The 24,307-nt window shown below is 36.2% G+C and overlaps 1 protein-coding gene across 3 annotated transcripts in view; it reads left to right on the top strand.

The window, feature by feature from the left end:
* Positions 1–24,307, top strand: part of FRY (FRY microtubule binding protein) — a 505,671-nt gene that overhangs the window by 468,286 nt on the left and 13,078 nt on the right. For all 3 annotated transcript variants that reach the window (XM_087814426.1, XM_016213841.2, XM_016213842.2), the window contains 2 exons: positions 11,897–12,007; positions 14,951–15,153. In XM_087814426.1, coding sequence (XP_087670552.1) covers positions 11,897–12,007; positions 14,951–15,153 — 314 coding nt within the window. The remainder of the gene's footprint in view (positions 1–11,896; positions 12,008–14,950; positions 15,154–24,307) is intronic.

Here is a 24,307-nt window from a genome sequence, read left to right as displayed (position 1 = left end):
GGGTTTTTCCAATTTTACAGATAGAACTATAGCTGAGAGGCCGACTCTAAAGGCCATATTATTTTCACTTATCCATACTTTCTCTAATTTAGTTTTGGAGGCAAAACATATGCAGAAAAAAGCTAGAGAATAATTTCTAGCATATGTATAAATGCTAATATGGTTCTAGGAATCTGCATAAAACACCCAGGAATGATGAGAATGATACTTGTTAGAAAAAGATCAACAGAAGGGCAAATTCTGAGTCTCATGTTTCCAGTGTTTTTTGCAAAACCAACCAGGCTTTCATCCCATTGTTAGTATTAGCTCAGTATTCCAGAACATCCCTGAGTGGCTCATGGACACACTGGTAACCAGAGAACTTGTACAATGAACAAATGTCCTGAAGAAGATACTTTTAGTCCTTTGTATGTGACAATTCTGAGGTCTGAAGCTGGTCTGGTTGGCTATCCTAGTAACTCAGTCAAGGCTGGGTGATTTCTTTAGATTTGGATACTTGATTAAATTCTCTCTTCTAATTAGTAGGCCCTGGGAGTAGTTTGGCCACTGGATATGCAGCTTAAAATAATCACTCTCTAATTCCACCAGCCTTAACTTAACAACTGCTGAACTTGAGATATGGCTAGGCATAGTGGGGTGTGTAAAAATTAGGAAGACTTGGTTCCCATCACAGTAACACTCATACAAAGATGAAATTGGCTATAAGAGCAATTTGAGGTAAACCTTTACACACTAAAGGTGTGCCTTGAGGATAAATTATGGTGTCACTCCATTTAAATAATGATTTTATGACCAGAATTGGTGGAGATACTATTTTGCTTTTTATAGCTACCATTTATTTGGCTTCTAACCCAAAGCAAAACCTGACTAACATTTGACCTCAGAGTACTGCTTACCCTCAAGTGATTCTCTCCAACTCTTTTGTCTTCAGATTTCCTGTCTTCTAGGATAGTTTGATGTTTCCAACTATTCTGAGCAACCTCTGCATGGGGACAAGTGAAATGGGATAGGAAATGAACTTCTATAACTTGCAACAGTTATGTAATCTGGATGTAAACTGCAAAGTAAACATTTCAATGATTATTACACATGTGTATTCCATTTCAGAGAACTACGTACTTTATGAAAGAATTAGCACCTACCTTACTAAACCCAGCAAAGTAAATTCTTGAACAATTAAATTTATCAGCCTGCCAGAATTGGTGACAGCATACAAACAGGCACACAAAGTCTTCCCACCCCCAAACCCTACCTAGTCAGGTCTGGACTTTGCCAGAAGCTTATTTCTATTTATTCCTTACAGGTGACATAAGTAAGGAATTGCTTTGGAATTATTTGTGGAAGAGAATATAACTCTTGGCTGGGTGTTGAATATTTGTTTTTCAATTTCTCTTCTTAATACAAAGTTGTAGACAGACATTAAATTAACGTAGAAAGGTTACACTGGTGGCCTGCAAGCTGTAACCAATTCACAAACATGTTTTATTATGCTTGTACAGTATTTTTTAGTTGAACTGATGTTTAAAAATTAAAACTGTTTACACACAGTATGTCTGGTGTCTGAAAAAGAAGAGCTGTCAACACAGGGCCTGCCTTCCTAAGTGGCAGCAATGAGCTTGAGCTGATTGCTGTGGTCTGCTCTCCAGTTTCTGCTACACATTGAGTTCCTAACCCTGAAGACAAGAGCTTTGGACTCCAGTTTTCTCTATAACAAAAAAATATGCCTCTGTAACCTAAGGCTCCAAAACAGGGAAGTGAAAGCTAGAGAAGGTTGTGTGTATCAAGAAAATTGACCACCTGGTAGCACCCATTGAGAGTGTGGTACTTTTTGCCTCTGTGAGAAATACTTCTATGTATGGAAGACTCAAGCACCAGCCTGCTGCACATGCTCAATCAGGGGGGTGTCAGAGAATTCTCAATGCACGTACAGAACACTTTCTTTAAAAAGTGTTTTTAAAAAGTGTTTCTAATACTTGAAATGTTTTTTAATTAAAGTTTCCATACAATATTATATTAGTTTCAACTAATATACGACATAGTGATTCAACATTTATATACCTTATGATATGCTCACCCCACTAAGTCTAGGGTCTTCTGTCACAATGCAAAGTTATTACACTGTTATTAATTATATTCTCCTCCACCATTTTCATTCATCACTACACTCTCCTCCCCTTTGGGAACCTTCAGTTTGATCTTTGTTTCTCTTAGACTTTTTAGTTTGTTTGGTTTGTTCATTTGTTTTGATTTTTTTTAATGCCACATATAAGTGAAATGATGCAGTATTTGTCTTTCTCTGTGTGACATATTTCACTTAGCATAATACCCCCTAGGTCCATCCATGTTGTCACAAATGGCAGGATTTCATTCTTTTTTATTGATGAGAATTGTTCCATTGTATAGTCAAAACTCAGTTCTTGACCATCTCCCATCTCAAACAATTCGGTTCTGAACCAAGTTGTTCATGGAATAAAATGTCCCCATTTTTTAACAAAACTTCAGTTCTCAAGCCTGACAACCCTTTCATGCTGATACATCAGCATTACAAAAAGCATCTCTCAGGCCACAAACAAAAAAGAGAATGCAAGTCAGTTACCACTAAACCTCACATTGTTAACATCTCAGGAAATTATGCTGTGAATATTTTAGTGAGTTTTCTTGTTTGTTTGGTTTTTGGTTTTGTTTCTGGTGAAACGGACAATTAGTACAATTTTAAAACATAAAGAGGCCATCAAGTGTGCTGATGTTGCTAAAGGTGTGAAAGTGCTCATAAAACAATGATCACAGGCAACTGGAGAGATAGAAAACTGTTGTTGATTTGGATAAATGAAAAGCAGATAGCTGGTGACAGCATTTTGGAGGCAATGATATGTGAAAAAGCAAAGATACTACACTCCTGGAACAAGTACTGAAAGTGATTAGTTTAAGCTAGTAGGGGGTGGTTCAATATACTTAAGAAGTGTTTGTTTATAGATTAAACAGTACATTAGACACATACTGTATATGAGCAAGGGTAAAACAGGAAATCATTTAGGGGTCTGAAACAGATTAATTCAATTTACATTTTTTCTAATGGGGAAAAAGTGATTCAGTTTTCAAACACATCGCTTCTTGAACAGCCTTCCAGAATTAACTTCTTGAATTAAGTTCAAGAACTGAGGTTCCACTTTATATATGTACCACTTCTTTATTCATTCATCTATCAGTGATCACCTAGGTATCTTCATACCTTGGCTATTGTAAATAATGGTGCAATGAACATGGGGTGCATGTAATTTCAAATTAGTATTTTCATTTTCTTTAGATAAATACCCTGAAGTAGAATTGCTGGGTTGTATGGTAGTACTATTTTTAGTTTTTTAAGGAACCTCCATACTGTTTTCCATGAGGAGTATACCAATTTGCAGTCCAACCAACAGTGCATAAGATTTTCCTTTTCTCCATATCCTCCCCAACACTTCTTATTTGTTGATTTATTGATGACAGCCATTCTGACAGATGAGAGGAGCTATCTCATTGTGGTTTTGATCTCCATTTCCCTGATGATGTTGAGCATCTTTACACGTTATTGGCCATCTGTACTGAAGGCTCCAAAGCAGGGAAATTAGAGCAAATAGATTCACATAGAGGCAAATAGATGGCCAATGTCTTTGGAGAAATGTCTCTTCATGTTTTATGCCCATTTTTTTGTTTTGTTTTGTTTTGACTGAATTGGGGGGTTTTTGTTATTGAGTTGTATGAGTTCCTCATATATTTTGTTTTTTGTTTTTTTAATTTTTATTTTTCAATTACAGTTGACATTCAATATCATACTAGTTTCAGATGTATAGCATAGTGGTTAGACATTTATATAATTTATGAGGTGCTTCCATCTGATAAATTTAGTACCCACCTACCACCATAGACAGTTATTACAATATTATTGACTATATTCCCTGAGCTGTACTTTACATCCCCAAGACTGTTTTTGTTACTTCCAATTTGTACTTTTTAATCTCCTCCCCTTTTTCACCCAGCCCCCCAATCTCCTTCCCATCTTGTTAGTTCATTCTCTACCTGTGAGTTTGTTTCTTTTTGCTGTTCCTTTATTTTGTTTTTCAGATTCCACACATAAGTGAAATCATGTGGTATTTGTCTTTGTCTGACTTGTATCACTTAGCATAGTAACCTCTATGGTCTATCCATGTTGTCACAAATGGTAAGATTTTGTTCTTTTTAATGGCCTAGTAATATTCCATTGTATATGTGTACCACAACTTTTTTATCCATTCAGCTTCCGATGGATACTTAGGTTGCTTCCATATCTTAGCTATTGTACATAATGCTGCAATTAACAGACGTGCATGTATCTTTTCGAATTAGTATTTTGGATTTCCGCAGATAAATACCAAAAATTTGGAATTGAATTGCTGGGTCATATGGTCATCCTATTTTTAATTTTGTGAGGAACCTTCATACTGTTATCCATAGTGACTACAGGAATTTTCAGTCCCACCAACAGTGCATGAGGGTTCCCTTTTCCACACATCCTTGCCACCACTTCTTGTTTGTTGATTTATTGATAATAGCCATTCTGACAGGTGTGAAGTGATATTGTGGTTTTGATCTGCATTCCCTGATGATTAGTGATGAACATCTTTTCATGTCTGTTAGCCATCTATATGTCATCTTTAGACATACAGAAATGTCTCTAAAATCTTCAGCCCATTCTTTCATCTAATTGTTTATTTCATAGTTTTGAATTGTATGATTTCCTCATATGTTTTGGATACCAACCACTTAATGGATATTTCATTTGTGAACATATTCTCCCATTCAGTAAACTGTTCTTTCCTTTTGTTAATGGCTTCCTTTGCTGTGAAAAAGCTTTTTAGTTTGATTAAGTCTCATTTGTATATTTATGTTTGTTTCCCTTGTTCAAGGGGACATATCCAAAAAGAGATTACTAAAATTGATGTCAAATAATTTATTACCCATATTTTCTTCTAGAAGTTGTATGGTTTCAGGTCTTACATTTAAGTCTTTAATCCATTTTGAGTTTATTTTGCATATGTTGCAAAGACAGCGATCCAGTTTCCAGTTTCTTTTTTTCTTTCTTTTTTTTTTTTTTTGCATATACCTGTCTAGTTTTCCCAACGACACTTATTTAAGAGACTGTCATTTCTCCATTTTACATCGTAGTCTCCTTTTTCATAGATTAATTGACCAGATAGTGCAATGGGCACTATTTTGTTCCATTGATCTATATGTCTGTTTTTATATATAGCCTTTATCATTTTGAGTAAAGTCCTATAACCACTTTGTTGAGAGTTTTTGTCATAAATGGATGTTGAACTTTTTCAAATACTTTTTATACATCTATTAATATTATCACAGGATTTTTAGCCCTGGGTTTGTTGATGTGATGTATCACATTAATTGATTTGTGGATATTGAACCATCCTTCCTAGTATAAATCCTATTTGGTCATGATCTATAATCTTTTTAATGTATTTTTTAATTCAGATTGCTCATATTTTGTTGAGATTTTAGCATCTATGTTCATCGAGGACATTGGCCTGTCATTTTCTTTTTGTAGTGTCTTTATTGGTTTTGGAATCAGGGTGATGTTGGCCTTGTAGAATGAGTTTGGAAATGTTTTCTTCTTCAATATTCTTGAACACTTTGAGAGAGATAGGTATTAATTCTTCTTTAAATGTTTAGACTTCACCTATGAAACTCTCTGGTTCTGGGCTTTTGTTTGTGGGAAGTTTTTTAAATTACTGATTCAATTTCATTGCTAGTTATTGGTGTGTTCATATTTTCTGTTCCTTTTCAGTTTAGTCTTGGAAGTTTGCATGTTTCTAGAAATTTATCCATTTCTTCAAGATTGTCCATTTTGTTAGCATGTAGTTGTTCAAAGTATTCTTAAATGATTCTTTGTATTTCTTTAGTGTCAGTTGTAATCACTCCTCTTTCATTTCTGATTTTATTTATTTAGCTCCCACTGTTGTTTTCTTGATGAGTCTGGCTAGAGGTCTGTCAATTTTATATTTTCTTTCAAAGAAACAGTTCCTGGTTTCAATGCTCTTTTCTATTTTTTATATTTTATCTTGTTCATTACTCCTATGATCTTTATTATTTCCTTCCTTCTTCTTTGATTTGTTTGTTGGTCTTTTTCTAGTTCCTTTAAGTGTAAAGATACATAATCTATTTGGAATTATTCTTGTTTCTTGAGATAGGTCTGTTTAACTATGAAATTCTCTCTTAGAAGTGCTTTTGCTGCATCCCACAAATTTTGGAAAGCTGTGTTTTCATTTTCATTTCTCAAGGTAGTTTTTTTACTTCCTATTTGGTTCCTCTTTTATCCATTGGTTGTATAGTAGCATGTTGTTTAATCTCTAAGTATTTGTGATTTTTCCAGTTCTCCTCCAGTACTTGATTTCTGGTTTCATGCCATTGTGGTTGGAAAATATGCTTGATTTCAATCCTCCTGAATTTTTGAGGCATCTTTTGTTGCTTAATACATATCTAATATGGTTTATATCCTAGAAAATGTTCTTTGTACCCCAGAGAAAAAATATATACTGCAGTTTGGGGATGAAATGATCTATAAATGTCTATTAAGTTAATCTGCTCTAATATGACATTTAAGGCCATTATTACCATATTAATTTATGTCTGGATGATTTATCCACTGAAGTAAGTGTGTTATTAAAATCCACAACTATTACTGTATTACTGTTAATTTCCATCTTTATTTCTATTAATATTTGCTTTATATACTTATGTGCTCCTATGCTGGGGCCATAGTTATGTACAGTTGTTATATCCTATTCTTGGATTTACCACTTTATCATTATGTAATGTTCTTCTTTGTCTCGTTTTACATTCTTTGTTTTTTAAAATCAATTTAGTCAGATTTAGTGTTGCTACTTCAGCTTTCTGTTCATTTCTATATGCATGGAATATCTTTTTCCATCCCTTTTCAGTATGTCTTTCAATCTAAATTGAGTCTCTTGTAGGTAGAATATAAATGGGTCTTGCTTGTTTTGTCCATTCAGCCACTCTATGTCTTTTGATTGGAGCATTTAGTCCAGTTATATTTAAAGTAATTATTGATAGGTACATGCTTATTGACATTTTGTTAATTGTTTCTGCTATTCCTTTCTTCCCTTTATCTCTTTCCTTTTGAATTGCTAGTTTTCTTTCATATTTTGTTTGAGTTTCTTTCTGTTCTATTACATATTTCCTGTTCCTACATAATCAGTCCATGAATGAGAAGCCTGAAGCCTCTGTTCCTATACAGACTGAACAGCAAGTTAAATTGAACAAGACATTTCTCCAGTTAAACTGTAATCCATTAAACATCATCCCTTGGGTATAGTCAATAACTCTTTATTCTATAAGGAATCCTCTTTCCAATACTGACTAAGGAGATGTATGCTGAAGTCAATGTTTTCTTAAAAATAGTAAATACCTCAGGCTGTGTAAAGGTATCTATCTTTAAAAGCTTTGAAAGATAATCCTAATCAAGGTCCAAAAAAGTACCAATCAAACATAATACAGTGGTCATCAATGTGCCTGACCCATGTGATTTAGCAGCAGGTGAGTACATATTGTTCATACCTGCTTGGGAGATTAGATGCATCTATGTATTACTGAGTAGGGACACTTCAACAATCGGCTAGACTATCTCAATTTTATTCTGTTTAGTTTTAACCAGTGACTTTCAGAGACAAAATATGGTGAAAATAATAGCTGGTATAGTACACTGTGGCTCATCTTCTGTCATGTCAAAAACTCAGATTTTTACCTATGCCATAAGCATAGAACTCATTTCAGAGCAGAATCAAGAGAAACAAGAATGTCTATGCTACTGTTAATGAATAAGAATTAGATTATTGCTGGCTTTTAAGCCACTCTGTCTATGATCAATTCTTAACATCTTGGCTTCTTGATTTTTCTTATTTTGAGAAAACATACCTCTAAATCCAATTTGCAGATCAAGCCGTATCACAAGTCCAGGAACAGGGCCAGAAGAAAAGCCTTTAGACCAAATAAAACAGTGACATTCCCACAGTATTTTCAAAAGAACCTTGAGTCACATAGATACATTTATAATAAAGACTTCTAAAGTGGTTCTTTTTAAAACCTAGATATAAGAAAACATTAGCATGGGGTTGGGGAACTTTTAACATTTTCCATAAAATGGCCCCCTACAAAGGCATTTTTCATTATCTTTTTGGAGCTTTAAATGAAAACTAGGTCCCAGCCTCTGGCCTAGGAAAGGATTCTGAGATAATAAATATCAAGGCAGCTTACCTAACAAGGAGAGTTTAAGAATTCTGAGAACTGGTGTGTGTCATGTGGGCCATCTCCCAAGAAATAGTTTTGTGCCATGAGAACTGAGTGGAAGGAATACATTGATGATGAAATTCCTTAGCACCAATCTAGAGTCAAAAAGGCTCATTTGCCTTCATTGAACAGAGATTTTGCTTTACCTGATGTGATCTTCTTGCATTACAGCCTTGTTTTGGAAAACAGTAAAAAGGAAATATTTTCTTCACAAAAGACCATGTAATTTACTTAGCCCTTGCTTCATTCTACACTTCTAAAAAGTATATTCCATGGGAGAAGCAGTTACATACTAAAGTGCATATTAAATATTTTGATCAAATTTGATATTTCCTAAAAAGTCTTCAGAGTGGAAATTCTGGCCCTGTACTCCTTTCTGGAATGACATTGTATGTCATAAGGTTTGGTGATAAAAACTTTTAGGCAGAAAGTTTTCTCCCAAACTTTCAGGTTGTATAATCTATATCACAATATTAAGGGTATTTATCTTTCAAAGTTTGAAAGATATTCATGGCCCGAGCTCAAAAAACTGCTCAATAAACATAATACTATAGTCATCAGTGTGCCAAACCCATGTAACAGGTGAAGAAAGAAGAGACACTTGGAAGACAGGGTTTGTGGTAGGGATTGGTAGTGGGAATGCTTTATGTTTGAAGATAGTAACAAATAAGTTGATGATTTTATTTTTTGTGCACTGTATCTTATGTTAAGTACAATACATTAAACTGATAACCCAGAGAATTTTTTTGGAAAGAGCATTAAGATAAGGGTTTTTGTTGTCAAGAATTGGAAACTGAGTTAGATAGGTCCTCAAATATCTTGAAAATCTAGAACCAGATATATTGACCTATAATTAAGAATGGCCAAATTGATTTTTTAATATTGTGTCAGGTTATAGTTAACTCTTTCCACATACCCAAACTTTCTTCAAACCAATTCTATGGTTATGATATGGTGACATAAAAAAATGGTAGCCATAGTTGAACATGGCCCAGATAAAATTATCTCTCTCTAGACTATCAGTTCTATATTACTTTTAGAAATTGTCTACTGGCAAAAATATTATAAAAAATAAAATGCAAGAAAATTACCTGTCATATCTCACACTTGTTCAGAAAGTATACAATGTTTAGTCCTTTGAAATGACAGTATCTAGCAGTACTATAAAATATGCTTGATGTGGAAGGCAATTTGACTAAAGAAAATGCCACTTAGATTGTTAATTATATTTTATAATTGGATAGTCATAGTTTAGTATACGAAGCCAAACATGAAAGACTCTGCCTTAACATTTAGCAGTGGTATAATTAATTTGGAGCTATAGTTCATTCACATTACTCAGCTGATCTCACAGTTCTATGTCCACATATCATTCACATTTAAATACTAAAATTATAAAGCAATAAAAGTCTTGACTTCTATTCTCCAAGACTAACAAAATCTAAACCAACTAACCAGAGAATCTGAAACAATACAAATTACTTTTTCAAGAACATATTTCCCACTAGAGCTTGTTTTTAACTGGGCCGCTGTGCATGTTGAATGGGTACCACATTTGCAACCATTTATCAAGTCTGGGCAAGCAATGCTAATACTGCTGATGGTTCTGCTGGCGGAAGAGGGCTGTGCTTTCCGTTGCATGCAGACACTGACCCTGTACTCTGTTTCCTTTCCTGTTTCCTGTGCCATGCTTGCTGTGTAGCAAATGGAATCTCTGGCAGTAAGTTAACTTTCTTTCATACTCTCTGCCCATTTGAGGCATGGACCCATAACAAACCTTATTTTTACTATTACTGTTATATCTCTTAGCATGTTTCCCCTTTTTCCTTCCATTTTATTTTATTTGGTAGATTGAGATATGCCAGTTTGTTAGTAGCATTCTCGGCTGCTTTCATCTCAAAAGTAGAAACCTACATTGCTATGAACTCTCATACTATCAGTGGAATATTCTGAGTTATAAATACCATTATCTGACACTTAGGAAAGTCAGAGTTTCATAGCTAGGTTTCACCCTAAATTGTGAAGGTAACATTTTTTAAACAATAATTATCTATCTGCAAATCTCTGGCAGTTATCTCTTGGATCAGATTTTTAAAAGATTTCCCATAAAGAAAAGTTTAAAATCAAATGTTTTACTGAAACAACCAAAGATCTAGTTTGGGGTAATTAGTGAATGTAGCTACTTCTTTAACCTTAGGTTGGTTTCCAGCATTGAGAGATAAGATAAATCTAAGAATTCCCCCCACACCCCCCCCACCAAGGGCCAAAAGAAGGGTGAGAGGAAAAAGAAAACTTCATTCAGCATAATTTTAAATGAACTTTAGTAACTTTCTAAAATTAGGATTACAAGTCTGTTAATAATACTATTAACAGAATATTCTTCCTCCACCTAAATCTAAATTCTTATAATTTCTCTCCTTAAACTGATTTGGGGGAACAATTTTAAGTCACCATAGCAGCTCTCAATTCTGAGCTGAGTTCTTTCTACTCCATTAGCAAAAGAAAGACCCTATTTATTTTCAAGGAACCACATTTGAAAACTGAACTTCGAAGTGTAGTTTAAGCCACATACTTAATCACTTTCACTGGCAACTGCTGAGCCATGAAATTCTACCTAATGAAGGCTATTCTTTTCCTTATACAGAATCCCATCCACTACCTAGGAGCTAACCCATTCTTAGAATAAAACAGGCAAAGTTTAGAAGCTATTAAGAGCAGATACAGCTCAAAGAGCAGTATAATTGTTGGTGTTGGAATGACTCATGATTTATTTTTCCCTCATAGGATATATAAGCCACATAATGAAAACATTTTAAATTCCAGAGCTATTCATAGGGTTTAATTAAGGGCCATTTTCTATGATTACTTTTTAATGTTCTTTCCACAGTAAGTTTTGAATGTTTTTGTAATTTCTCCTTTTTGTAAGCATACTTTGGCCCCTTTTTATCTCTTTACTTCAACAAATATTTATTGAGCACTGAGTAGAAGCATCATCAGTAAAGCTGACACAGCACCTTCAAGGGTCACGTGACTATTTTGTTTACAGAGACTTCAGGATGAGTGTCTGCACCCAAAATACAGCCAGAATTGTCACATGGAGTAATCTCTCAAGTGTCTGCTGAATTTATAAATTTAACACTTAGAATGACTTAATGTTTTGCCTTTCAAATATACTTTTAAAAAAACCAAATTCTTTGTTTTTAAAAACAATTTACAGCTTATAAAAATTAAGATAACCGCAACTATGATTTGTAGATATGTAACTAGCAGATATCATGGAAATCTGACGATTCACTCAGTTCCTTCATAACTACTACACTTCTCTAATTAGTCATCTTCCAGGAGCTATTCTATGTTACATTGTGAATTTCTCACTGATATTTACTGACTAGGTCTTGTTCTCTTTTACTGACTAAATCTTGTTGTTTTATTGGGAATAATAACAGCTAGTTATGGATACTTGATTTTTTTTAAAAAGTTTGTCTCCACCAAGATTTCACTTGTTATACAAAAACTGTCATTAATAACTAATTTCTTCCCATGCCAACTCTCTCTCTAGCAACTGGAACTATGTCAGAGGTTATATAAGCTACACTTTCAGCTGCTGCTGCTTTTTCAGTCCTACTGTAAGCTCATCGGCCAGGTGCACGAAGTCAGTTCCATGCCAGAGGTGAGCCCACAGACCTCCTAACCCTGAGCACTGCTATGAACATTACTTCTTTCCTTTTGTCCTCCCTGCCCCACATCCCCTTTTCCTCTTTAATGGTCCGAGTGATTTTATTCCCACATAATCATTTTGCTCTAGAATAAGTATTAAATGTGTCTTGTATTTCTATTCTCATTTGGCAGTGCCAGGACTAGGGTGAGGCAAGTGACAGGCCTAGGCACAAAACTGAAGGACTCTGAGGGTGAGCACCTCCCCTCAGAGTCCTTCAGTATGCCGAGAGGCCTCACTTGGCCTGCCCTAATCCTGGCCCTGGGTCCTTGTGTTATGGCTTTCCTTCTTTATAGTTAGCTTTTTCTACCTGTTCTTACATTGAGATTAGAAGAAAATATCTATATTATGTTTGATTCTCTCCCACTTCCCTGCTTAACATCAGGATGCTTTTATATTTTTAAGTGTACAAAGTAAAATAATTGAAACGTACCACTTCCAAGTGAGCCAAATTTTTCCTAGAAGTGAAAAAATAATACTGTCATGTAGTAAGTGAAATAATGGGGATATACAGAGGATGTTATGGAAGCACGAAAGACAACACCTAAGTCATCAAGCTGAAATAGGATAGCTTTCTGGAGGAAATCACACCTTAGCTGATTCTTCAGGGATGAGTTGGAGTTAGAGAGATAAAGTGGTAGCTAAGGAGGAGTGTTCTAGTAAGAAACAGCATGGACATAAACATGGTAGTATGAAAGAGAAAGGAACTACACGTGATTTACTAGTGCTAAAATATAACATGCAAACCAAAAAGGAGTGATGGAGCAAGGTGGAAGAAATAGGTAAGGGGAGATCATGGAAGATGCTGTGCCTGGGAGTGTTTTGGTTGGAGCTTATGGCACAGATGAGGTGGACTTGATGACAACTAAACTGGAGACAGGGAGACCACTTTACAAGGCTAATAGCTCAGATGAGAGATGAGAGTTTCAACTAGGACAGAAGTGCTTGGTATGGAGAAATGGGAGGAAATGTAAGAGATATTTAGGACAAAAGGTCAATGAAACTAACTGGGGGGAGGGGTGAAGGAGAAGAAAGAGTGTGATGCTCAGGTTCTATCTCAGATGAACTAGGTGACTGGTGGTACCACAGGTGAAACAGGGATATAAAAGGAGGGCTGAGGCAATTGTACATCCAACTGGTCAAGCCTTCTGCCTGCTAGTCAATAACTGAGTCTGCCCACTAGACCAGCCCAGGTTAACTACATTGTGCAGGCTGTTAAATACGAGGATCTAGAAGAGACTGGAAGTTAGAGGAGAGGTCTGAATTGAAGGCGTAGATATGGTAGTCATTAGTGAAAAACCAAGAGTCCAAGAAACCATCCCACTAAGAGCATATGGGTGAGGATGGAGCACCACTATTTATTACTCATTAGGAAAAAAAGGGAGTATACTTTCACATGCTAATTTCAAGGGACTCAGACATCTTTGTTTATGAAGAGCTCTTCACAAGCCAGTTTTCCTCCACAGAATTACAGATTATTAGATAAAAAAGAAAACAGTTGATATGTTATTTGCTATGTTGTCAAGACAGGTTAACTCTTCTTACTCTTCCAGCAAGTATTAACAGGATCCTTAGACTCCATCTTGGCTCAAGAAAGAGAAGACATGCAAATGCAACTCACATGCCTTTTTCCATATTAAAATGGCAATTCAAGTTTCACTTTAGAAAAGTAAATTATGTGTTACATACCGTGTGTGTGTATATGTTATATAATTGTTTTAAATTGTGTAAATTTAAAGGAAATTTCTTCTTACTTATTTTAAATTAAGTAAGTTTTAAATACTGTACAAACACATACAATATTTAAAACTTGCCTATATTTAAAAGAATTAAAAAGAAATTCACTTTTCAACTTAAAAATTTATGTATACAAGGTACTCTAGTATCTTATTTAAAAGCATTACCTCAGTAAACTTTAAACCTAGCTCTGGAGTAGGTATTTGTATTTAACAGTCATCTGTGTAGAAACAAATAGTCCTTAAGGGCTTTGATTCTATTGCTAGTAAAATGAGGGAGCTGAGAATGAAGATGTTGGGTAAATCAACTCTACAAAGAAAACAAGCATCATCAATTTGCATTACAAAGGTGGGGAAAACCCTTTAAATTTATGTCAATTTTTTAAAATGCTCTTGAGATCAGATTCCAAAACAGTTGTCTGCCACAGTACATTTTAGGAGCACTAAGAAGTTTTGTAGGTTCTCTCTTATGATTTACTTTTTAACACTTTGGATCTTTTGGTTTCAGTAATTTTGAAGGAAAATCTTTTACTTCCATAACATGACTACTAATATTACATTGAGATTTTTTTTTCCTCCTCTTCCTTAAAATTATGTATTTAGTCTCTTTCCATAGCATAGAAATAGTGAGAAAATTTTATTTTTCAGAGTCCATGTTGATGATTACATTTATTGAGCATTTATACACCAAACTTACTAATTATTTCATATACACTATCTCATTTCATCTTTAAAATTACCTTGTAATATCTTCAGTGCCATAGATGAGAAAAACTAAGATACATAAAAGTGTATTTATTTGCCTGGGGCCCCGTCATACATTGTAGAATTGGCATTTGAACCCAGCTCTACCCAACTCCCAAGCCTGTTCTGATGTGCATTTTACCTCTGAAAATGCCCTTCTACTAAAATAAAAAACACTTTAAAGGAAGTCTTAATCTTTTCCATAAGAAGAATTTCCCAGATGTTGACACATAAAGTTATTTCATCCATACAACCTCATAACCACCCACACATACCATGTAGAACAGTTTCATTTGTCCTATTTTAGTTTACCAAGGTATTAAGCTTGTGCTTAACCACATCACATATAATCAATTGTTTTCTTTGGGGGATGTAAAATCCAGCCTTCAACTAACTACAGTAAAATTTTTTTTAACAGCTTCTAAATATGTCCAGGGAACTGAGTGACTTAAAGAAAAATCTAAAGGAGGCTACTGCAGCCATTGCAGCTGACCCTCTTTATATAGAGGGTGCGTGGTCTGAGCCAACCTTCACGTCCACTGAAGCAGCCATCCAGTCGATGCTGGACTGCCTGAAGAACAATGAACTTGGCAAGGCTTTACATCAAATCAGGGAATGCAGGTAATTCTATTTCCTTTAGAGATGGTTGAAAGAAATGCATGCCTAATAGTTAACTTTGTCATGGCTGGGGACTAAATCACTACAAGGAATAGCTAGATATTTTATATACCTCCTTCTCAGATCTCTGCTGTTGCCATGGTGGAAACATCAGATTTCAGAACTTATATGTTAAAAGTATTGATGTTATTTCTGGTCATTTGTCATTCCTAAAATGTTGACACACTTCAAAGTATACCCCAACAAGAGGTCCAAGATGGCAGTGGCATAGGATGATGCTGAAATCGCCCACTCCCACAAGCACAGTAAAATATACACCTATATAGACAGCAGTTATTTCTGAAAGACAACTGAAGGCTGATTAAACAGCTTCTGAATACAAATGAGAGAGAGACCCAAAAGAAAAGTCTGGGAAATTGGGAGAGCTCCTTGGGATCTGCAGGAAATCTCTAGGATTGGAGGTGCTGATGATAAGCACCACTGTGTACGTCGTCCTTCACCTCTGTAGGGCAGGTGGAAGCTCTATCAGGGTGCTTTGATCTGCCAGCAAGATTACAGCAACACATGCCCAGCCACACTGCCCAGAGTCCATTTCAGCTCTGAACAAAGGGAGTCAGCAGGAACAATAGGGCATCACGACACATACCTGGCCTCTGTGCCTAGAGCCAATCTAGCCTAACAGGTTAACACCCTAAGTGCCATAAATACCTGCCCAGTTCCAGCCAGCCTACCAAAACTACCAGGCACAAGCCAACACAGAGGTTGTTTCTAAATAAGACAACTTTCTGTACAAGAAATGAGAGATCATATAGAGCAGGCTAGAAAGCCACAGGAGCTCTTCACGAACTGAAGGAATTTCTCCAGGGTTCAAGGTGCTTGTGAGCTTCATTGTATACATCCCCCTCTACCTCTATTGGGCAGGCAGGAGCTCTACCCAGGTGCTCTAGTGTACATGCAAGATTGCCACAATGCATTCCTGGACACATTGCCTGAGCCCATTTTGGCTTCAAACAAAGAGAAAAGCAACAGGAAATTACTACACACACCTGGTCTCCTTGCCTGGATATGCTTCAGCTTGGTAGCCCAATGCCATAGGCACTGACTCAACTCCAACTGACCTTCCAAAATAACCCAGCACACAAAGCCTATACATAGGTCACTTCTACACTAAGCCACTTTTTCAACACTGGCAGAGATAGCTATTTTGTCAAATTTATACAAATAACATAGAAAGTCAAACAAAACAAAACAAAATAAAAACAGAAGAATACCTCTATAATGAAGGAACAAGAAAAAAACCCTAAGGAGATGGAGATAAGTCATTTGCTTGATAAAGAATTCAAAGATATTGTTGTAAGGATGCTCACCAAACTTCAGAGTGGAATATAGGAATTTAAAACTGCAACAAAGGGGAAGTATAATAAAGGGCCAAGCAGATCTGAAAATACAATAACTGAAATGACAAATACACTGGAAAGAATCAACATTAATATACAGAAGAATGAATCAGTGACCCAGAACACAGACTAGTGAAAATCAATCAGAACAGGAAAAGGGGATAATTTAGAAGGACCTCTGAGACAAAAATCAAGCTCATAAACATTCACATTACAAAAATTCCAGAGGAGAACAAAAGAGAAAGGAACAGAAACATTATTTCAAGAAACAATGGCTGAAAACTTTTCTAATCTGGGAAAAGAAAAGGCTGTTGAGATCCGGGAATCACAGAGATTTCCAAACAAGATGAACCCAAAGAGGCCCAAACCAAGACACGCAGTAATTAGAATGGCAAAAGTTAAAAACAGAGACAATCTAGAAAGAAGCAACAGAAAATCAAGTTATATACAAAGAAAACCCCATAAGGCTATCAACTAATTTTTCAGCAGCAACTTTATGGGCCAGAAGAGAGTGCAGGACATCTTTTAAAGGCTGAAATAAAGGAACCTACAACCTAGAATAACATACCCAGCAAGGTTATCATTCAGAATTGAAGGAGAGATAAAACAAGCAAAAAGTAAAGGAATTCATCACCATTAAATCATCTTTACAATAAATGTTAAAGATCTTTAAGAAGAAAAGAAAAAGCAATAATCAGAAATTAGAAAATATAAGGGAGCCCGGCCGGGCGTGGCTCAGCGGTTGAGAATCGACCTGGGATCCAGGCAATCTGGGTTCGATTCCCGGTCAGGGCACATGCCCGGGTTGCGGGCTGGATCAATGACTCTCTCATCATTGATGTTTCTATCTCTCTCTCTCTCCCTCTCCTTTCCTTTCTCTGAAATCAATAAAGATTTTTTTTTTTTTTTTAAAGAAAATATAAGGGAAAAAATCTCACAGGTAAAGCCAAATATTAAATAAACACAGCAAATCAGACATTTAAAAAGCTGCTATGAAGGTCAAAAGACAAAAGTACCAACTCAACTCAAAACTACAATTAGTTAGGAGGTCCACAAAACTAAAAGATATAAAATATGGCATCAAAAACAGAGCGTGTGAGAGGCAAGTCCAAGATGGTGGTGTTGGAAGACACTGATTTAGCCCCGTCCCAATAACACATTAAATATACACCTATATTTAGAGTAGTTCCTCCTAAGAGACAACTGAAAGCCAACTGCACAGCTTCTACACAACAAAGAGAGAGACCATATAGAGAAGGTTGGGGGACCTCCGGAGCTCTCTGGGAGCTGAGGGAACTCTCCAGGACCAGAGGATGGAGGAGCACCATTGTTTACATCTCCCTTGCACTTGGATAGTGAGCTTCAGCACTCTCCAGGTTCTCTAGCCAACCTACAGAGCCACTATAGCTCATTCCCAGCCACCCTCCCATAGTTAGAGTTAGCAGGAAGACATCATAGCATGCACTCACAGGGCTCTCCACCTGGAGACTGATCCAGCAGATATGGCAGGGTGTTGCTATGTGTACCTAATGGGCTGCACATGCACATGGGGCTCACATTCCTAGAGAGTGTGTGCAAATAGTAAAGTGCTGCAATACCTAAATGCAGGGCTGCACCATACAGAGAAAGTACAGAGATACTGGAGCACTGCTGCACACAGCCTACTCTACCCAGAGAGAGTATGAAAATAGTAGGGTGTTGCTGTGTGAGCACATAGGAATGCCCTGTCCAGAGAAATTGTGGAACCAGTGGGGTGATGCAATGTGTGCACTCAGGGTAGCCCCACCCAGATCCAACCCATGCAAAGACAATTAGGCAAGAGGACCATCTGCCAACACACCTGGCAACCCCACCCAGATCAGAAAGGCAAGGAAGCACACACACATCAGGCTGCCCCAACTATGTTGTGGCCATGGCCAGCCAGAAAATCACAGAGCTAATGCACATGCCTGTACAGCAGGCTGTCCCACCCAGAATGCACAACTTCGGGCCAACTGACACACCAGAGGCCACATGTGTCCACCTAGAATACAACCAGCCTTCCAAAACCATCCAACACACAGTCTTCAATGAGTCCACTTTTTCAAGGTTGGAAGAGATAGCTATTTCATCTAACTCATAGGAACAAACACAGAAAGCCAAACAAAATAGGGAGACAGAAGATATATCCCAATTGAAGAACACAAAACCACAGAGGGAAAAAATCTAATAAAATGGAGATAAGTCATTTGCCTGATAAAGGATTCAAAGAAACAATCATAGGATGCTCAAAAACTGGAGAGTAGGCCCTGGCCAGGTGGGTCAGTTAGCTGAAACATCAACCTGTACACCAAAATGTTGCAGGTTCAGTTCCCAATCAGGGCACATACCTAGGTTGTGAGTTCAGTCACAGGTCAGGGCACATACAGGGAACAACTGATTGATGTTTCTATCTCACATTGATGTATCTTTCTCTCTCTCAAAATCATATACATATCCTGGGGTGAGAATTTAAAAAAACACAAAACTTGAGAGTAGAAAAGGAGAACTAAGAGAACTTCAACAAAGAGTTAGAAAATACAATAAGGAACAAATACAAGATTAATACATAACTAAAATAAATATATTGCTAGAAATCAACAGATTAGTTAATACAGAAGAATTCATTAACAACCTGTATACAGAATAGTGGCTATCACCCAATCAGAATAGCGAACTTTTTTAAAAATTTAAAAATAAGGATAGTATAAGGGACTTCTAGGTCAAGATCAAATGTAACATGCTCATTTTAGGGATTACAAAAGGTGAAGAGAAAGAATGACATAAAATATATTTGAAGAAATAATGGCTGAAAACTTTCCTAATCTGGGGTAGGAAACTGACATCCAAGTCCAGGAAGCACGGACAGTTCCAAACAAGATGAACACAATGAGGCTCACACCAAGGTATATTGTAATTAAATTGGCAAAGTTAAAGATAAATAGACAATCTTGAAGGAAGCATGAGGAAAACAATGAGTTATATACAAAGGAATCCCATAAGGCTATCAGCTGAGTTCTGTGCAACAACTTTAAAGGCCAGAAGGGTGGCAGGACAACTTTAAAGAGCTGAAAGAAGGGGACCTACAATCTGGAATAATTTACCTAGCAAGGTTATCATTCAGAATTCAAGGAGACATGAAAGTTTCCACAACAAGCACAAATTAAAGGAATTCACCACCTCTAAATCAGCTTTAAAAGAAATGTTAAAGGGTCTTCATTCAAAACAGAAAAAGCAATCAACAAAAATAGGAAAATACAGGAAAGAAACCTCACTGGTAAAGGCAAATATGTAATAATTATATATAATAAGCACAGTGAATCAACCACTTAAAAAGCTAATATGAAGCTGAAAAGACAAAGGTAGCAAAATTAACAACTACAATAAAGAGGGATACAGAAAACAAAAATATATAAAACATGACCTCAAATATAAATTATGGATGAGGGCGTAAAAATGCAGTGCTTTTAGAATGCATTTAGATTTAAACAACTATCAGCTGAAAACAGATTGCTATAGATATAGATGGATATATATGTAGAGATGGATATATATGAACTCATGGTAGCAACAAAGAGAAAAACTACACAATGTAAACAAACAAACAAAAGTCAATAGAAAGAACCCCAAACACAACACTAAAGAAAACCGGCAATTCAAAAGAAAACGGCAAGGTGCTTTGAGTCCTTGCCTGATTTGCTTCTGGACCTAAGGCTTGGAAAATCTGACCTTGGTGCACATCTTGGTCTTGTCCAAACACACCTAGCCCCAGCAGAGGAAACCAGAAGCTGTGGAGTGCAGAAACCTTCTAACAGGATACTCAAGGCCAGTTACAAACTGCGTCTGACATTGGCCTGCACCAGAGACCATCCAAAAGACTGGGAGTCCTAGCAGATCTACCTAATACATAGAAACAAATCCAAACAGGCAGCCAAACTGGGGAGACCAAAAAACAAGCCCCAAATGAAAGAAAAAAAGAATTCTCCAGGAGAAATGCTAAATGAAATGGAGATAAGCAATCTATCAGATATAGAATTCAGAATACTGATCATAAAGATGCCCAACAGCATGAGAAAAGAAATGGAAACTATGAAGGAAATTAAGAATGACATAGTAGAAATAAAAATAAAATAAAATAAAACATTGGAAGGAATAAACAAACAGATTAAGGGAAGCTGAAGGTCCGATCAGGGAATCAGATGACAAAGTAGGAAAAAATCACTCAATCAGAGAACCAAAAAGAAAAAACAATTAAAAAACAGGACAGTTTAAGGGAGCTGTGGGACAACATGAAATGTAACAATATTCACATCACAGGGGCACCAGAAGAGGTCGAAAGTAAGCAAGGGTTAGAGAACCTGTTAGAAGAAATAATAGAAGAAAACTTCCTTAACCTGGTCAAGGAAAAAGTCACACGAGTTCAGGAGGCACAGAGAATCCCAAGCAAGAAGAATCTAAAAAGGACCATGCCAAGACACATCATAATTAATATGCCAAAAGTTCAAGATAAAGAGAGAATATTAAAGGCAGCAAGAGAAAAGCAATCTGTTACCTACAAAGGAGCTCCTATAAGGCTGTCAGCTGATTTCTCATCAAAAGCTCTACAGGCCAGAGGGAATGGCATGAAATATTCAAGATAATACAGAACAAGGATCTGAAACCAAGAATACTCTATCCAGCAAAGCTATCATTCAGAATAGATGGTGAAATAAAGAGCTTTCAAACAAAATAAAAGGCTAAAGGAGTTTATCACCACCAAACCAGCGTTGTAAGAAATGTTAAAGGGATTGCTGGAATAAGAAGTTAAAATAGAGAGAAAGAGAAGCACAGGCATAAAGAAATAAAATGGCAATAGATAAGTACCTGTCAATAGTAAACTTAAATATAAAGGGATTAAATGCTCTAATAAAAAGCATAGGGCTGCTGAATGGATAAGAAAACAAGATCCAAATATATGCCATCTACAGGAGACCCACCTCAAAACAAACGACTCACACAGACTGGAGAGAAAAAAACCTTCTGGAGGACTTTAAGGGAGAGATTGACAGCAATACAGTCACAGTAGCAGACTTTAACACCCCACAAACTTACTGGATAGATCTTCCAGACAAAAATCAACAACAAAACAGTGATTTTAAATGTCACACTAGATCAGATGGAAATAATTGACACTTACAGAACATTTCACCCCAAAGCTGCAGAATAGGCATTCTCTTCAAGCGCACATGGGATATTCTCAAAAACAGACCACATGGTAGGACACAAAACAAGTCTCTACAAGTTCAAGAAGACTGAAATCATATCAAGCATCTTCTCAGACATTTACACCATGGAACACTATGCAGCTGTGAAAAAGAAGGATCCCTTACCCTTTGAGACAGCATGGTGGGACCTGGAGAGTAATATGTTAAGGGAAATAAGCCAGTCAGAAAAAGGCTGTGTCACATGATCTTACTCATATATGGAATCTAATAAACAAAATAAACCAATGAACAAAATAGATTCAGAGACACAGAAACATGGAACAAACTGATGAATCTCAGAGGGAAGGCAAGGGTGGGTGGGTGGGGAGAGATTAATCTAAGAACTTATATGCATATATGCATAACCCATGGAAACAGACAATAGTGTGGTGAAGGCCTGGGGGAAGTGTTACAGGTGGAGGGAATCAGTGGGGGAAAAATTTGTAATACTTTCAACAAGATAATTTTTTTAAAAAAAAGGAAACAGCAAGAAATGAAAGGAACAGAGAAAACAAAAACAATTAACAAAATGACATTTTTTTAAAAAAAACAAAAAACAAAATGACAATAAGCATTTACCTATAAATTATTACTTTAAATGTAACTGACTAAATGGTCTAATCAAAAGACATATAGTGGCTGAATAGATAAAAAAGACAAGACTTGCTCTCGCTGGTATGGCTTAGTTGGTTGGAGCATCATCCTGAGCACTGAAAGGTTGTCAGTTCAGTTCCTGGTCAGGGCACATACCTAGGTTCCAGTGGGCATGAATATGGGAATCAACCAATCAATGTTTCTCTCACACATCAGTTGCTCTGTCTCTCCCTCCCCTCCTCTCCAAAATCAGTAAAACATATGCTCAGGTGAGGATTTAAAAAAAAAAACAGCCCAGCCAGGTGTGGCTTAGCGGTTCAGAATCAACCTAGGATCCAGGAGATAACAGTTCCATTCCCAGTCAGGGCACATGCCTGGGTTGTGGGCTCGATCTCCAGTCAGGGGCATGCAGGAGGCAGCCGATCAATGACGACTCTCTCATCATTGATGTTTCAACTCTCTCTCTCCCTTCCTCTGAAATCAATAAAGATATATTTAAAAAGACAACAATACTCATCTGTATGCTGCCCACAAGAGGCTCACTTTAGATCAAAAGGCACATTCAGACAAAGTGAAGGATGGAAAAAGATATTCCAATCATATAGAAATGAGTAGAAAGTGGGGTAGCACTCATATCACACTAACAGACTTTAAAACAATGTAAAAAGAGACAAGGAAGAATATTACATAATAATAAAATGGGCATTCCAAGACTAGGATATAACATTTGTGTATATATATGACCCCAACATTGGAGCACCTAAGTATATAAAGCAAATACTAATGGAAATAATGGCAGAAATTAACACTAATACAATAATAATTGAGGATTTTAACATCACACTTACCTTAATGGATAGATCATCAAGACAGAAAATTAATAGGGAAATAATGACTTTATGTGTTACATTAGGAAAGATCCAATTAGACATTTATAGATCCTTTTATCCCCAAACTGCAGAATGCACATTTTTCTCAAGTGCACATGGAACATTTTCCAGGAAAGATCCCATTAGGACACAAAACAAGGCTCAAAAATTCAGAAAGAATGAAATTATATCAAGCATATTTTCCAAATACAATGGCATGAAACTAGAAATTAACTATAGAGCCAAAACTGGAAAGAACACAAGTATGTGGAGATTAAACAACATGCTACTATGCAATCAGTGGATCAAAGAGGAAATCAAAAACTATCTTGAGAAAAATGAAAATGAAAACACAACTTTCTAAAAATTACATTATACAAATAAAGTTACTCTGCATATACTTGGTAAACTATATAAGATATAATATTAAAATGTCTCTTTAAAAGGAAAAAAACAAACAAACAAAAAACACTTCTAAGAGAATTCCAGTTATACAGGCCTATCTCAAGAAACATAATAAAGATGAGAGGAATAATGAACAAAATAGAACATAAAAGGTAAAAAAGAGCCAATGAAACTAAGAACTAGTTCTTGGAAAGGATAAATAAAATTGGCAAACCTCTAGTCAGACTCATCATGAAAAAGAGACAGAGGCCTATATAAATTAAATCAGAAATGAAAGAGAAGAGATTACAACTAACACTATAGCAATACAAAGGATCATTAAAGAATACTATGAACAACTATATGCCAACAAATTGGACAACCTAGAAGAAATGGATAAATTTCTAGAAACATACAACCTACCGAGACTATGCCAGAAAGGAAAAGAAAATATGAACAGTCATATTACTAGCAGTGAAATTAAAGCAGAAATTTTAAAAATCCAACAAAAGCCAAGGACCAGACAGCTTCACAGGTGAATTCTATCAGAGATACTGGCCTGTAATTCTCTTTTTTTGTAGTATCTTTGTTGTTTTTGGTATCAGGATACCTACTACATAAGGCCAACCTACCAACACTTGGAGTCATAACA

This window comes from Miniopterus natalensis, chromosome 2 (assembly GCF_054644295.1).
Source record: "Miniopterus natalensis isolate mMinNat1 chromosome 2, mMinNat1.hap1, whole genome shotgun sequence".
Taxonomy (NCBI): domain Eukaryota; kingdom Metazoa; phylum Chordata; class Mammalia; order Chiroptera; family Miniopteridae; genus Miniopterus; species Miniopterus natalensis.
This window is presented reverse-complemented; position numbering and strand designations above follow the sequence as displayed.